The sequence below is a fragment of the Solenopsis invicta genome, chromosome 8, assembly GCF_016802725.1.
Source record: "Solenopsis invicta isolate M01_SB chromosome 8, UNIL_Sinv_3.0, whole genome shotgun sequence".
NCBI lineage: Eukaryota > Metazoa > Arthropoda > Insecta > Hymenoptera > Formicidae > Solenopsis > Solenopsis invicta.
In genome coordinates this window covers 17,657,122-17,674,183 of record NC_052671.1, presented here as the reverse complement: position 1 = coordinate 17,674,183, position 17,062 = coordinate 17,657,122, and the positions used below count along the sequence as shown (strand labels likewise).

Sequence of the window (17,062 nt, the reverse complement as noted above, 5' to 3'; positions counted from 1 at the left end):
ATACGCGTAGCGGACTCGAATTCCGCATACGATAGAAATATCAAAAGACGCTGATGGTCTGTCGGGCTTCCGGCCTGCAACACCATCGCGCTGCGCCAGCTAATGCTGAGTCGCTTTCCGGTATTCGGATTTCGGCTAAGCGTGGGAGCTGCATGCCGCAAGGAACACGATTGGCCGAACCAAACAATAAAATTCCGCATAAATATCGCGACAAAATCGGAAAGCGACGGAAGAGTTTGACAAACAGCTGTCCGGTGTGTTACTCGCCGTGCGTGACTTACACGTCGAGCTTGTAACACAATCCGGAGATAACAGCCGACCTATATATACCGGGCCGTCCGGGAAAAGTAAGCAAACGAGCGACATATATATTCATACTACAAGAGTAACAAGGGCAATACTGAAGAAAATACATTATCTTAACGTTGGAACAAGCAAGTGTCCTACGAGTCCTAACTCCTAAGGCGCCGAAAAGATCTCGATATATCTACCGACGTGCCCGGAGCCATCACCGGGGCACAACATTAATTTGGTGGCAGCGGTGGAATCACGCTCAAAAAGACGGTACATCCGCAAGTCGTGACGACGACAAACGAGCTGAAGCGCCGGAAAGCAGCACGCCGAACAATGGAGACAACACCTACAAGACCACAACGGAAGCAGAGGACCCAGGGCCACAAAAAAACGTCAATGAGAACGAGACATCAGGATCGCCGGCCTATCTCAACAGCCAGCGTAACGTAAGCCGAGCCAGCTGAGGAGAGGCAGCGTGACTCGACAACATTCGAGCGACCACGGTGATTTTATTGTAAGTTAGAAAATTCTTTTGTAAATGCCCAGAAGGAGACGCGCTCCTGAAGGGATACGTAGTGATGACGTTAGGTCAGACTCATCATCGTCCTCGATAGAAATTGCGGCAACCGCGTTAGAAGACATTCGCGACACAGTAAATAGAGTGTTAAATGAAACGGCGAGCGAGACAGACGACACAGACTTTGCTATAACAACTAGAGAATTCCTTGTAGAATTACACGATTTTAGTTTACTAAACATGGACGAACAAGCCGGTACCTCGACACAACAGACTGTCGTCACAATGGCACGCTCTCCCGTCGGAATGTCAAGAAATCTAACTGCCAATGTAGCAGAAAATAATACAATTCAACAATACACCGAGCCCGAAGTAACGCCAAGAACAACTTGCCAATTTGCCAATAACAGAAAATTTCCTAATGCATGAACCATTGCGCGAAATAAGAGAACTGCAAGTATCGCTCACAGGAAATGCGCCAGAAGTAGAAGCTCCGCCTAGAGAACCGACGCAAGAATCGATAAGCTTTCACAATCATGCGCTCGATCTCTCCTACGGACGATCGGCGTATGACATTAGAGAGGATCAACTGTCAGCTTCCTCACACTAAAGGATGCTCGTAATATGATCCCGGATATAGATGGGACATCTCGAGACCGCGTAAAGGAATTTTTAAACGCAAGTTCTTTTGCAATGAAGAACGTACATCCTGCGGAAGAACACGCACTACTCGAGGCAGTACTTTGCACGAAATTCAAAGGGAAGGCCATGACGGACTTTCAAACACGAGACGTCCAGAATTACGAGCAACTAAAAAGAGAGTTAGAAAGAGAATATCTAGGAAAGCGGAGCACTGGACTATTACAACTGGAATTTAACACCTTAAAACAGAAATATAATGAAAGCGTGCAAGACTTTGGACGCCGAGTAGATAAATTGGCAATGGATCTGGCAAAGAGCACACTCAAGAACAACAACGAGCCATTTTAGAAAGCATTAGAGAACAGGCCCTCCATAATTATCAAACTGGATTGCACGAGGATATCAAGCTCCTCGTACGCGCACAGCGATATCCGACCCTGGCTGAAGCGATAACGGGCGCAACGGCCGAGAAAAAAATTAAAGGCCCAGGCAATCGCAATCCAAATTTTTATTCAAGGAATAGATCAGAATCCCAAAAACAGATCCCCTCGTATAGAACACCGCAATGCAAAAAATGCGGAAAAACCGGGAACTATGGACAAAACTACCGTAGTAGCCGATATGCAAACCGCTTCTCATTACCGAGACCGGAAAATTGTTTTCACATAAATACTTTTGAAAATTGTTGCAATCATTGCAAAAAGGAGGGGCACACCCGCAAGGAATGTTGGTGGCTAAACAATCAAAGAGGCACCGCAACGAAAGAAACAAAAACGTATCAAAACGGTAAAAATAATAAAACAGAAAAAATAGAAGCCATCAAAAACTCGGGCGCACAAAGCAGCGAAGAAGAAGAGAGAGAAGAGACAAATAAGACAACGTCGCGCAACGCCGCCGCGTATCGAGTGTCACACATGCGACACGCGCCAAGGGAAGATACCGGGCTGGATATGATATCCCTGTCTGTACGAGAGGCCCAAAGAAATCAAATTGCTTTTTTGTTCGACACAGGAGCAACAATCTCGATTATAAAATTGAAAACATTAAAAGATGAGACTATAATACAAGATGAAAAAATAAAACTAAGTGGGATAACAGGCCATTCAATTACTACACTTGGAAAAACGTATCTGCATATACATGTGCAAGATGGAAAAATAAGTCACCCGGTATACGTAATTAAAGATAACGAACCTCTAGAGTACGATAGAATACTCGGGGCCGACTTTGTCAGGAAAAATAATATCACATGCGATTATGGATCAAGAAAAGTGACCACTAGAAAAACAAGCTTTAACTTATTTCCATATTGAAGAATAATGCTAAAACCGCAAAGCAAAACTATCGTGCAAGTATCAACGAATCAAAATAAAACCGGTATAATCAAACCAGAAGAATTAAAAGCGGGAATCTATATCGGATGCTGCTTGGTAGAACCAAATGAGTTTACGTGCCCCGCGAGTATATTAAATACTACGGAAGAAGAGATAGATATCCAAGCACAACAGATAAAAATCGAGGAATTAATACGTGAAGATACTCTCGAAAAATCAATAAATAAAATCGAGAATGGAAACGTACCAAAAATTTCAAGAAAGGAGCAAATAAATAACCTCTTGAGAATAAGCCATTTAAATAAACAAGAGAAGAAAGCTCTCTTAAATATTTGCGAAGAATTTAGCGATGTCTTCCACTTAGAAGGAGAACGGCTAACGTGCACCATAAAGGTTTCGCACGAAATAAAAAACGCGCTCGGATACAACAAATGTAAACGTCAGACCGTATCGATTACCCGAAAACATAAAATCGAGGTAAATAAGCAAATAAAAAACATGCTAAACCAAGAATATAGCCGAGCACGAGTCAATGGAATGCGCCATTACTCGTAGTCCCCAAAAAATTAGATGCGTCAGGCAAATCAAAATTATGCATCGTAGTCGATTTTCGAAAACTAAACGATTTAACAATTGGAGATTCGTTTCCAATACCTAATATCACTGACATTTTGGACCAGCTAGGCAATGCGAAATATTTCTCAACACTAGATTTGGCGTCGGGATATCATCAAATCCCAATGTCCGAAAATGATAAACAAAAAACAGCATTCTCACCGGCGCACGGATATTACAAATTTAATCGAATGCCGTTCGGATTGAAGAATGCGCCTGCAACCTTCCAGCGACTAATGAATAGTATTTTAACGGGATTACAAGGGCTAAAATGTCTGATATATCTTGATGACATCGTAATATACGGTTCGAGTTTAGAAGAACACAATAAACGATTAATTGAAGTATTTAAACGACTACGGAAGAGTAATCTAAAATTACAAGCTGACAAATGTGAATTTCTAAGAAAGGAAGTAATATACTTGGGACATTATAACAGAAAAGGGGATCTCACCAGATCCATCCAAGCTCGAAGCTGTAAGCAAATTTCCGACTCCTCGTCGAGTAAAGGAAATTCAAGCTTTTATAGGATTAACAGGATATTATAGAAAATTTATAGAAAATTTTTTAAAGATCGCCAAACCGCTCACAAAATTAACGAAAAAAGGGAAAAAATTCGAGTGGACGAACGATCAACAGAATGCATTTGATGCATTAAAAAATAAGTTGATAACGGCGCCCGTTCTAAAGTATCCAGACTTCAACGCGGAGTTTAGCGTCACGACGGACGCATCAGATTACGTCGTTGGAGCCGTAATCTCGCAAGGTATAATAGGCCAGGATCAGCCGATCGCAAGCCGAGTATTAACAAAACCCGAACAGAACTATAATACGACCGAAAAGGAACTATTGGCCATAGGGCTGTTAAACATTTCCGGCCATATGTATACGGTACAAAATTTAAAATTATCACGGATCACAAGCCACTGATGTGGCTATTCAATGTAAACGATCCGGGTTCACGATTAATCAGATGGCGACTTAAATTAGAAGAATACGATTACGAAATAATTCACAAGGCTGGTGAAATAAATAAGAACGCTGATGCCTTGAGTCGAAATCTGATCCAAGCGGACGAGCATATAATCACGATAAGAGATGACGACGACGAAGAAAGAGAAGACAAAGAAGATGAAGAAGAACAAATAAATTACTCCGAAGATGAAAAAGAGAAAATATTATATGAATACCACGATGCCCCCCTCGGAGGACATCAGGGAGTAAAAAGAACTCTTGAGCGAATTAAATTAAAACATCAATGGCACGGAATGAAAAAATATATAGAGACATATATCGCGAAATGCGAATATTGCCAAAAAAATAAATTAAGGCAAAAAACTAAAATGCCGTTAGTAATAACGGATACGGCTAAGAAGCCATTCGAGAAATGTGTGTTAGATATAGTAGGACCATTAACGGTCACTACATCCGGGCATAAACACTAACATTCCAAGATAATTTGACGAAATTCAGCAAGGCAATTGCACTAATAAACCAAGAGGCAAATACCATAGCAAAAGAGTTCGTAACAAAAATTGTGCTGAAACACGGAATACCCGAAAAAGTCCTAACAGACCAGGGTACAAATTTTACAAGTAAAATTTTTAAGAACACATGTAAACTCTTAAAAATCGAGAAAATTCAGACGACCGCTTATCACCCAGAAAAGAATGGAGCATTAGAGCGATCGCACAGAACCTTAGCAGAGTATCTAAGGTATTATATTAATGAAGATCAAACAAATTGGGACGAGTGGTTATCATACGCAATGTTCACATACAATACCACGCCCCACACAGCTACAGGCTTCACGTCATCCAAATTATTATATGGGTATCAGGCAACCATGCCTACGGCGTTAACAATACTGCCGAAACAAGAATATACATACGACGATTATGCACAAGAAGTGCGAGAACGAATAAGAGCCACAAATCAAGTGGCAAAAGAAAAATTAAAAGAAGAAAAACAAAAAGCAAAGCTCCAATTCGACAAAAAAACCAATGAAAATTTTTGATTAGGAGATCAAGTACTACTATTTGATGAAACCCTACGACGAGGAAGATCGAAAAAACTTGACTCGAAATGGACAAGGCCGTACACTGTGATCAAGAAACACAGTGATGTAAACCTCACGATAAAGAAAGCCCGAAAGAAACTACGCGTACGCTCAAATAGATTAAAATTATTTATGGAACATTAGCGCGACGCGAATAAATACAAATATATAGATACAAGAGAAAAGTACAAACTACGAAATATAGAAAAGTGATATAAATATAATAATGTATACTTAATAAAGATGCAAAATTATATATATAATTACACATATGTACAAAAAGTAAAAAATAAAGGAGAATAGAAGGGGGAATAAAACAAGAGATGAAGAAATAAAAAGACGAAGAGAATAAACAAAACAGGGAAGAATAAAAATATTAAAAATAATGAACTCACCAAAAAGATAAAAAAATTCAATAATCCAGAAATAATCCAGTAACAGTCCAAAAAATGGAAGTACACTCCAAAGAGAAAGTCAAAATAAAACAAAAGTCACTACACTAAACTATATACTATAACTAACCGCACTACAAACTAAAAAACGTTTCCTTATAACAAACTACTCAGTGTCACTGAGCACTTCAAAATCAGAGAGGACCTTGTCCTCGTTTTCCTCCACATCGGAATTATCCATAACAAACATTGGAGGAAAGTCCGGCTCTAACAAAAACTGAACGTTACGTTCACCATCCAATTCTTCGGGAAAAATAAAGTTTATATTGCCGACGTCATCCTCGAAATCCTCAGGAAATCCGTCGAGTATAGGATCGTCGGCAAACTCCCCATCGCCTTCCGACTTATCATCGGAAGGACGAATACCTTGAAGATGAGGAAATTCCTCATCATCGCGATCAGGAACTTCTGCGGCGAAGTGCAGCTTTAAGAGCTCGGGATCTACGCCAGGGTCCTCGATATCACCGGTAATACCCGTCTCGAGCTCCACATTCGACTCAGGCACTAAATAGAACATATTTTCTTTATGCAGACAACGTAACAGTCAAAGGACGGCTGAGAAAGAAATTAAAAACAGAACTCGCAAGAGAAAAAGATAATCAAAGCTGAACCAGCAGAATATAAAAATTATCAGAGGAAAGCGACACCAGGTAAAAGAACCTGATAGTCGGAGAGAGAGAGAGAGAGAGAGAGAGAGAGAGAGAGAGAGAGAGAGAGAGAGAGAGAGAGTTCAAAGACTTTAGAGAAACTCACCAGAACCTCTTCAGGATCTGCCAGGAGGAACACCTCCAAAATCGAAATCGTCCAACAAAATTGTCTTTGCAGAATGCAGAGAACAATTATCATCAGATGACCTATCGTCATCTGAGAGTACTTCCGGCCCAGGCTCCGGAAGCACGCCAGGAACCTCATCAAATTCCAATGGTTCCTCATAGGAGTCACCAGAAAGCGTGAACCTATCCCAAATATTAAAAGAAAAATCCTCCACAATCTGCAAAATCGCCTCGATGTACGGAAAACGGAAAGACATTCTCACAAAACTCGACGACAGTGACGAGAAGACTGACAAACCGAGTAAAACATAAAACGGCACAGCCAGTGCCAAGAAGAGAATTCGCTGAATAAAATACGATAATATGTAACCGGATGATTACAGGTTATATACCATATGGACCAGCAAACAAGAAACGAAACAAAATCCCACCTTATCGGAAGAAGCAAAAGAATCAACGAGCAACGAGCCGTACAAAGTGGAAAAATTTACTCACCATCCAGGAGTATACTATGAAAAATTAGTAGAATTACACCCATTAGAATCAACATGGAAGATAGTTATAGAAATAGATTTTACCACGCTAATAAAACGACAAGAGCAATTACACGATTACATGCAAAAAAGTAAAAACATGTGCCATCTACTTGCATTCACGCACAAAGAAACATGCGACAACCTCTACGAAATAGCAAAAAGAGATTTCGAAGAAGTAAATAAAACGATGGAAAAAATAAAATTAATGTATCAACCATCACGGATAGAAAAAAGAGGTATTATTGATGGAATAGGATCCATCGCGAAATCTCTATTCGGTACAATAGACGCAAATGACGAAAAACTAATTAATGAACAATTAACTTTATTACAAAATGAACAGCAGACGATACAACACGCGACGAAAAACCAAATTAAGATACTACAAGAGACAATAGCCCACATAGATAAAACCGAGGAAACAATACAAAAAAATAAAGACCTCCTCGGGAATCACGAAAAACTTAAGACAACAACTAAAATTCAATGACAGACAAAACAACATACACGAACACTTTCTAGTAATTAACGCAATATTAGGAAATTTAAAACGTGACACAAAAAACATAGCAGACTATTTAGTATTAATAAAATAAGGGATACTACACCCACAATTAACGTCAGTAACAAGTATAATGGATAGTCTAAAGGAAGCAAACTTGCAATTACCGTGTAACGATACGCCCCTCCACCGTCCGTGCGCCTCCGTTCTGTCCACCGAACGACGAACGCCAAGCGTGGCAAGGGACCACTTGCGCGCACGACCGAACTTCGCCGTGTGACCACGCGCGCCGACCGTGGCGTTCCACAACGTTCCCACTTCGGCTTGGCCGACCGAGCACGCGGATTGGTTTGCCCAGCCGCGCGTTCGGATATATAAGCCGGCAGTGGGAACGCACAAGGCAGATCCGTCCGACTATCCGACCCGTCCACAGACCACCTCCGTGAAGTTGGCACCCGATTTTTACGAAATCGAATTTCAAAGTGTGTTTCTTGTAGGATTTTGTCTGTAGATGATTGTAGTAAACATTATTTTGTTTGTAGTTAAAAAATAAATATGTTATCGGTTTTTAAAAAACAGTAAGAAATTATTTAATAGCTACAACTCAAATAGCATCAGATTTCAATCTGAAATCGTTTGTAGTTGTTTGTAGTTCAAGAATTTTTGTTTAAAGTTTAAAAATAAGAACGTTATCAATTTTTAAAAAAACAGTTGGGAATTATTTTATAACTACAGCACAAATGGCATCACACTTATATGTAAAATTGTTTGTAGTTGTTTGTAGTATCAAAATTTTTGTTTGTAGTTAAAAAATATGTTTGTAATTGACTATTAAATAACAGCTGGGTATTAAATTACAATAAAAAAAATTACATTATATCGTCATTAAAAATCGTTTGTAGTTTTTTGTAGTGAAAGAGTTTTTTTTGCAGTTGAAAAATAAGTATGTTATCGGTTTTTAAAAAACAATAAAAAATTATTTAATAGCTACAGCATCAAATTTCAATCTGAAATGGTTTGTAGTTGTTTGTAGTTTATGAATTTTTGTTTATAGTTTAAAAATGACCGAGTATTCTCGATCATTTCCTTCAGACGAGCATTCTCGTCGCACTCCGATATCCTCGACGGGCATTCCCGTCGCTATCCTCGGCCGAGTATCCTCGACCAGTCGACTCCGATATCCTCGACGAGCATTCTCGTTATTATCACCGGCCGAGCATTCTCGACCAATCACGTCCGAGATCCTCGACGAGCATTCTCGTCATCATCATCGGCCGAGCATTCTCGACCAATCACCGTCGTCCTCGAGTACCTTAACCGACATACGGCCACGTTTCGTAACCTGTTCATCAGCAGGGCATAAGCAACCTGTCGATCGAGCACCCCACTTGCACGGGACGCGCTCGGGCGAATCGCGGCGGCGACCGCGCCGGCAACGACCCGCACTTGCGCACGCGCTTACACCATCGCGTTGACCAATCCCGCCACGCCCCGCGACTCCCCGACCGTACGGGCGAGCAGCCCGCATAGCTCACCGCGTAGTATCCGACTACACACTAGTTTAGCCTAAATAAGTAGTTAAGTTCTTTTGTTTAATTATAAATCGGGAATAAAACTTTAGTCTCCAAAGTCACTCCGCCGCGCAACTAGCAATCCGACTACCAGCGATTGGCTGAACGCCGACGAGCTCTCTTTATTTTTGTTATCTCTTTTATTTCTTCTCTCGTTCATTTTGTTAACTCTTTCTCGCAATTGTTATTTTGTCACAACTACCACTCATGTTCTCAATAAATCATTTTCTATCTTTTTCTACTTAAAACACTGGGTATAATCATTACGGACACCTGACCAACCGACGAGCCTTATCCGATCCCGAAGTTCCCGCACCGCACCGAACCGACCGAAAACGCGTACTGTTAAAACCGGAAAGACTTTATTTCCCATTTCGAATTAACATAAATAAATCGAAAAAATAACCACAATAAACCTATACTATAATAACGGTAAAATATTTACGATATTAAAATTTCCGTTAATCTCACACACAGAATATAGCATACTAAACGTAATTGCATTACCTATACCAAGAAATGAAAACCAATATGCTATCATTAAAATAAAAAATCCGGTAATAGCAATTAGCACAGAAAAACGCTCATATAGTACACTCTTGCAAAACAACTTAAATACATGTAAAAATATAGATAGAAAATATTTATGCGAAGAAAAATTTTCAATACAACGCATAAATACAAATCCAACATGCCAGACAGAGATATACGTGGAAAATAAAGTACAAAGCGACAATTGCGAAATAAGATACATAACTTCTAATAACACAATTTGAATACCACTAGGTAATCCGCATTCATGGTTATTCTCGACAACAAGACAACAATCAATAATCATCCAATGTAAAGACCATGGGAAAATAAAGAAAACGATTGAAAATACAGGTAAAATCACATTAAAAAATAATTGCAAATTAATAACACACGAGGTAACACTACAATCACCTAAAATATTAAATGAAACAAAAATTGAGGCATACATGCCAGATTACAATATTTCATTACCAAAAGAAATAATACAAGAAAAAATGTAAAGACCATGGGAAAATAAAGAAAACGATTGAAAATACAGGTAAAATCACATTAAAAAATAATTGCAAATTAATAACACACGAGGTAACACTACAATCACCTAAAATATTAAATGAAACAAAAATTGAGGCATACATGCCAGATTACAATATTTCATTACCAAAAGAAATAATACAAGAAAAAATGAATATGTCTCAAATAAAAATAGAAAGAATAGTGCAAGACCATCAGTAGTATAGTAAGGCGGATTCTAACTCAGGGATCTGAGGGGGGTGCGGGGACAGGGGGAAATTTCACGACGCGTCTTTGCCGTACTGACCATGATGATGTCACGTGGGAGCGGGAGGAACATTTCACGGCATGTATTTGTCGTGCTAACCACGCCTTGAAGGAAAGGGGTGATGCCACATGCCTACTCGCTCGCACGCCAATGTTCTTTTTGCCGTGCTAACTGCGTTTTGGAGGGGAAAGGCGTTGTCACCTCGATTTGTGCGGGGGCAGGGGGAATTTCACGGCACGCGTCTTTGCCGTACTGTCCGTGATGATGTCACGTGGGGGGAGCGGGAGGAACATTTCACGGCATGTATTTTGTCATTCTAACCACGCCTTGAAGAGAGGGGGTGATACCACCTCACAATGCTTATCATAGCATAGGTGATGGAAGCACACATGTGTTTTCTTTCTCGCTCCCTCCCATATATTGCGCTCATCAGACGCTGCGATGCGGTGTGGCGATGCATCATCCTCCTTCCCCCCACACGCACGTTTTATCCTCGCTCGCTTGCTCATGCTCTCCCACGGTTGATCTTATACTTTACACGCCAATGTTCTCAATCGCATGCGTTCTTATTTCTAAGGTGTTCTCAGGAATGGAAGAGAATAGGGAAAATAATAATAATTTGTTTGAATATATTTGTAATATGTTTATTTTTTATTTTATTTATTTTAAAAGGAATATATAAAAATGGTTTTATTAAAATATTATTTATTAAAATTATTTATTTTATTTTTAATATACACAAATAATTAAATATTTAAAAATTATAAGAAAATGGAAAAAAATTATTAAAAATAAGAAACTAAAAAATTATATAAAAATGATATGAAAAAAATATATAAGACAAATTGATAAAACATAAATTGTGCGTGACATGGCGACGTTATCCTCCTTGTCCTTTTTCTGCTTTGTCCTTCTCCTAGATAAGTAATTAAGATAAGTCATTAAGATAAGCGATAAAAGAAACTAATAGATTATAAAGCGCAGTAAGGAAATTATGGACAGAGAAGGAGAACTTACCTTAAAAGCGCGGTGGTACAATCCGTACCACACGATCGCCACTAATGGTGTTTACTTCGATCCGGAGAGAAGTAGGCATAAAGTGGGATCGATTGTAATCTTCCACCTCCGGATCTGCTGCTTGCCACCATAATGGTGACCCTCTACGCAAATGTGATGCAACTCTCGATTCTACAACCACTCGAGGAAGTTCCCTGATTGAGGGTTGAACAATTTGCACACAGGCTTGAGTAGTAACTAGTTAAAAAGAATTTTTATTCATATAACTTTTAACGTAACTAAATTAATTTTATGCGCCATCAACTTTAACTTAATTTAGTTAAAAATTTATTAACTTACCCAACCCTGTTTGTTCATTTCTCCCGAGTAAATGGTTGCGTTCTCTCGCCCAATGAAAACGTATACATGTGTAGCATTTTGAAGGCGTAAAATACTGTTGACATTCGTCGCAGTTCATGGTGGCAGACTGACAGACTGACTGAGTGACAGATTGATGCGAGCAGAGCCCATTTATTTTTACAATCAAAATGTTCGTGATTTATCTTTGAGACATTGATACCTTATTGTTCTCATAGTAAAATGAGAACACCTCTAAGCAATTTTTTATCTTACCATGCAGCTTAAATTTTCGATAACACAAGAGATACGTTTTATCAAGAGGTATGACAGTGTTTTACACCAAGTGATCGTTGCATATTAAACACTTTTTTATAACACGATCGCACTATTGAACGTGCATCATACGTCTATTGAACCGATATCAAACATCTATTAGACGTTTACGTCTACGTCTACCATACGTCTGTCGTACGTCTACCGTACGTCTATCGTACATCGACCATACGTCTACCATACGTCTATTGTACATCGTACGTCTATCATACTACTACATTGTACTACAGACGTTCGAGTGTAGTACGTTAGACGTTTGATAATAGTATGGTTGACGATCATACTACTACATTGTACTACTGACGTTCGAGTGTAGTACGTTAGACGTTTCATAATAGTATGGTTGACGGTTCAACCATACTATTATCAAACGTCTAACGTCTACGAATTATTTATGTATTACAGGGAAAGATAAAAAAATAAACCATAAATACGTTTATACATTTTTTTATTTTAAAGCATCTTTTTGACATTGTAACCAATAATTGTATAATTTAAATACATTCTGCATAGCACAATTCTTAATATGTTTTGCACATCGTATAGTGTTCGCTGTATCCAAATTATTTAAAGATTCAATGTCTTCGTAATCAGCATCCACGGTCTCGATGATAACATTATTTCTTACATTGACATCAAGTATATTCTTCAACCATTCTCGTTTTTCATGGCCTTTAACATATACGATAGCTTCATCATCATTTTTATCATATACAGCTGTTGAAATCAGGTGCTTCGCTTTCGGATACTGAACTATTCCATCTTCCCATTGTAATCCATGGTGATAAGCAGTCAACCAAGAAACGCAAGATCTTTTGGATTTTGTCAATGCATTCCATGGCATGGGAATTCGTAAAAATGTAATGCGTGAGAACGTTTCCTTGTTTCAATACCGCTACTTCCTTTACAATAAATTTTTTTCCAATGGTGAATCCTTGCAGATCCACAAATGTTGGCACAACCATGACAAGTAATTTTTTGAGACTGTACCATATCACAAAATATCTCGGTATTTTATTAAAGATATTTGCTAACGCTGCATTTTACATGATTTTGCGCACAACGTTAGACAATGGACAGTATTCAATTACACAATCATGTAAGATAAGGCAATAGGCGGTAGTGCTCGCTGGCACATTTTCTTTGCAATCAAATTCAATGCGCACGTCCACAGTAGCACTTTTGATGGACTCGTTTTGCCGCGAGCAATCAATCACTGTAAAAGGTCCTCTTTGCAGAAATGTGACCACGTTAAGCAGCGTATCGTAGCAATCACGTCCATAATAAGATTTACGAAAACGTTGGTACATGTCAAACAGGATGGAGTATCTAGATTTACGAAAGTCTAGATTCAAGTCATCGTACGGATAAAATTCAGAGTTGAGATAAAGTTTCACATTGATCAAATTACAATCGTCAAAAATAGTAGCATCTTGAGACATGATATTCTTGCGACCGGTCTGTAGTGCAAAGATAACGAATCGAAGCTTTTCTAATTGTGTTGCAGTTTTAACAGCCCACGAATGTTTGGTTGTGCTCTGCAGCAAGGGGTACTCATACAGATCCCAGGAACGAAAACTCATACTTAGATATCGCCCGCTTTCCAAAGCTCGTAGTATGGACAATTTATTGACTTCATTTAACGTAACATGTGGCATTCGCCACTGTACTTTGAACAATTCAATTTCCGGTTCCGTCGTTCTATTCGTTCCCACAATAGAATTGTTATCATTGCGCGCTCGTATCAAAATTAATTCATGGCGTGCGTTAACAACCATGCGTTTGTAATCCTTGCAAAAGCCTAGCAGTAAATTTAGTGGCACGCAAAAATTGAAATAATTTTCCCACAGAGTGGACGACATGTCCCATCCGGCATTCTGCATTATCATTCCTTTGTCAAACGTAAGAGATACATAGTTCTTTAGAGTACTAGTGATTCCAACGTTTCTGTTGCGATCAATTTCCACACCGTTGATTTCATATCGAATTTCATCAAACATGAACGCTACACAATTATTTCCAAGTTTTATTTCTGATGCATCATCGTCATCATCATCATTTTTTTTTTCTTCACTAATCTTCCTTCGATATAGAGAAAACTTTCGCACGGCAATGTGTATAAATCCTGTTGTTGTATAGGTATCCTTATTTCATCACTATGTCCAAACGTAGTGTTAGCGTATGGATTATACGAGTGAGTTTCAATCTTGACAATGCTATCGTCAAAGATCGGGTCACCTCCAATGTTTAGAATATCAGATATCTCAGAAATTTTGTACGATGAATCCCAGTGATCTCAAACATGCAACGTTTGATGGAGTAAGTTTCTTTTTACCAAGCAATTGGATATTCTTGATTGCTGTCTTTTTGATTGTTGTGATCTTCTTGTTGCAAATTGTGTCTCGCTCTTGCTCATTCAGCACGAGCATCTCACGTTATCGTCTTCGTACGTGCAATCTAACAGTAATCTCCTCTCCGCGGAAATCAATTAATCGACCGTTTTGCTCCACAATGCGAATAGTCAAGTCAGTAATGCTCCGTACGACGATCGGAAGGTAAATGATCTGTGCAGGCGTTTCCGAGATTTTATACCCGGGAGGAACACTCGGTGAAAATTCATGTAAAGTATGCACGCACTTGTCGTTGCTATACGCACCAGCGATCAGGTTACATTCTATGCGAATAATGTTTACATTGATTATATTTATAGGTAAGTCTGATTCGTGCCATTGTCGAGGTTCAAGCATACGATTTGAGGAAAATCCCAACAGCGATCCAATGTTGTTGGATTTGCTAAAATTTATTCGATAAGAGCACTTGATCTTGCTCTTCATAGTATTATTGTTGGCGCGAATCATAATCTCGTTATCCTCGTCTTCATCGATCTCTTTATGAAGCAACTTCTTCCTAGTAACATCATTTGAGACATGAGATGTAGCATGTCTCAGATACTTGTCAATGTCACGCAGTTCGTACGATCCTTCGGGAATGATAACTTCCTTGTCGTCTTTGTCATAGTAAAATTTGTTATTTGAGGAATTTATATTAGGTATCGTATTGTAGATTTCAAAGTCTGTCAGACCGAGCTCGTAATCACCATCGCTTAAATCTACAGCTGGAAAGTAGCTTACCGCAAGGACGTTACTTTTGCCGGTTAACGTAAACGTCAGTGACATGTTGTATACTGAGTTAAATAGCGAAATGTTGATCTTTAAATTAATTGTCAACCGACTGTAGAAAACGTAGGCATAGTTGACCACAGTTGCTTTGATTGTAACGTTGATAACGCGCGTGATTGTACTCGATACGTGTCACATCACTGTTAAAGTATCGCACCAATTCTTGTGGTGGTCGAAAATTACCAAAACTGTAGAAATATATAGCACGATTCCCCCTTTTTGCGTACGCTGAGTACGCAATGAGTACCCGGTCCTTCGACACTGTCCAAATTCATGATACCGCTCTCGTTTCGGCGTGCTCCCCCCGTTGGTAATGAAGTACGCATAAAAATTCCTCGGAAATGTGGAATGCGCATACGTTTTGCTAGTTGAAGTAATTCAAGGTTTGTAGTAACACCTTTTGGCATTTTTAATGTTTCATCGACATTTTTTTTTTTTCTTCTTGATACTGCTCCGCCGCGCTTATACGGAGCGAGATAAACTCCATGACCTTCCATGACACGATTATGACGTTTTAATTCCTCCAGTTGATGCTGTGCCGCTTTGTTATCATTTACGGCCTTTGCTACTCCAGCCGCTCCTCCGACCAATGACCCGAGAACTCCCAACAATGGCAGGACGGGTAGGATACCACCACGTTTTGCTACCGGAAGTATCCGCTTGCGCGTTGTCTTCTTCTTTTTCTTCTTTGATTTCAGACCCATACCGATTTTCATCTTGGTTTTCATAGCCGCCCAAATTGCTGTCGCAGCAGCTTTCTCTCCGAGACTTTAATCTTTCGCTGTAATGCGTTTCCGTGCTTTCGAGGCGAGTATATTATCAGCCACGTGTCTTTTCGCGAGATCGTTGCTGTGCGAATAGGCTATATCATGCTCACGACACGCCGCATCCATGGATTGATGCCTCGGTCACCTCGAGCCAATCGCTCTTCTAAACGTGTTCCTGGACCGCAATACTGATAACCGGGGATATGTAATTCGAAAGGAAGTGCATTAATCGCGCGATTTAACAAACCGCAGCCTTTCGCAGGCATTCGCAGCAATTCTTTCTCAACGGTGCCGGACCGTCTATATGCGTATGCTGAGACGGTAAATTATAATGTTTGAAACACCGACGGTACTGTTGAACCTCCGAATCTGTTTTTATATGTTTGGGCAATTTGTCCCATAAATGATCGATGTAATTGTGAAACTTTTGTAGCAAAACAACTTTTGGTATATATTTTAACTGTTCGCTAGTCAAACTGTGTACATCACAGATATCTGACACGATAAGAAACATTTTGCATACTGAGCGATTTCACTCTACGCGCCTCTATAAATAGAAGCTACCCGCAATAGAAATTTTTCAGTTTATTGTTACCGTAGAGGGAAAGAAAATATGCGGTTTGTGCGGCAACCGCAGGCAATTAGAGTAATTAATTTTGATGATAAGGTAACACCCGAAATAAAAACACGCAGACATGGAAATATGCTACCGATTTCTATACGTGGCATCATTTGCGGTCCATCAAATTGTGGCAAGACAAACGTGTTGATAAGCATGTTGGAAAGCCCGCACGGTGTACGTTTCGAGAACGTGTATGTG

General features: G+C 39.4%; 1 protein-coding gene across 1 annotated transcript; it reads right to left on the bottom strand.

Annotated features, from left to right (window-relative positions):
• Window positions 1-13,339: 13,339 nt before the first annotated feature.
• On the bottom strand, window positions 13,340-14,296 carry LOC120358555. Its single transcript, XM_039453133.1, has one exon. It carries the CDS (start codon window positions 14,294-14,296, stop codon window positions 13,340-13,342), a length of 957 nt encoding a protein of 318 aa, XP_039309067.1.
• Between the last annotated feature and the right edge of the window lie 2,766 nt (window positions 14,297-17,062).

What these genes read in the sequence shown, in the direction of transcription:
- LOC120358555 (XM_039453133.1), bottom strand. Translation starts at nt 14,296, where the DNA reads ATGTTTGATGAAATTCGATATGAAATCAACGGTGTGGAAATTGATCGC.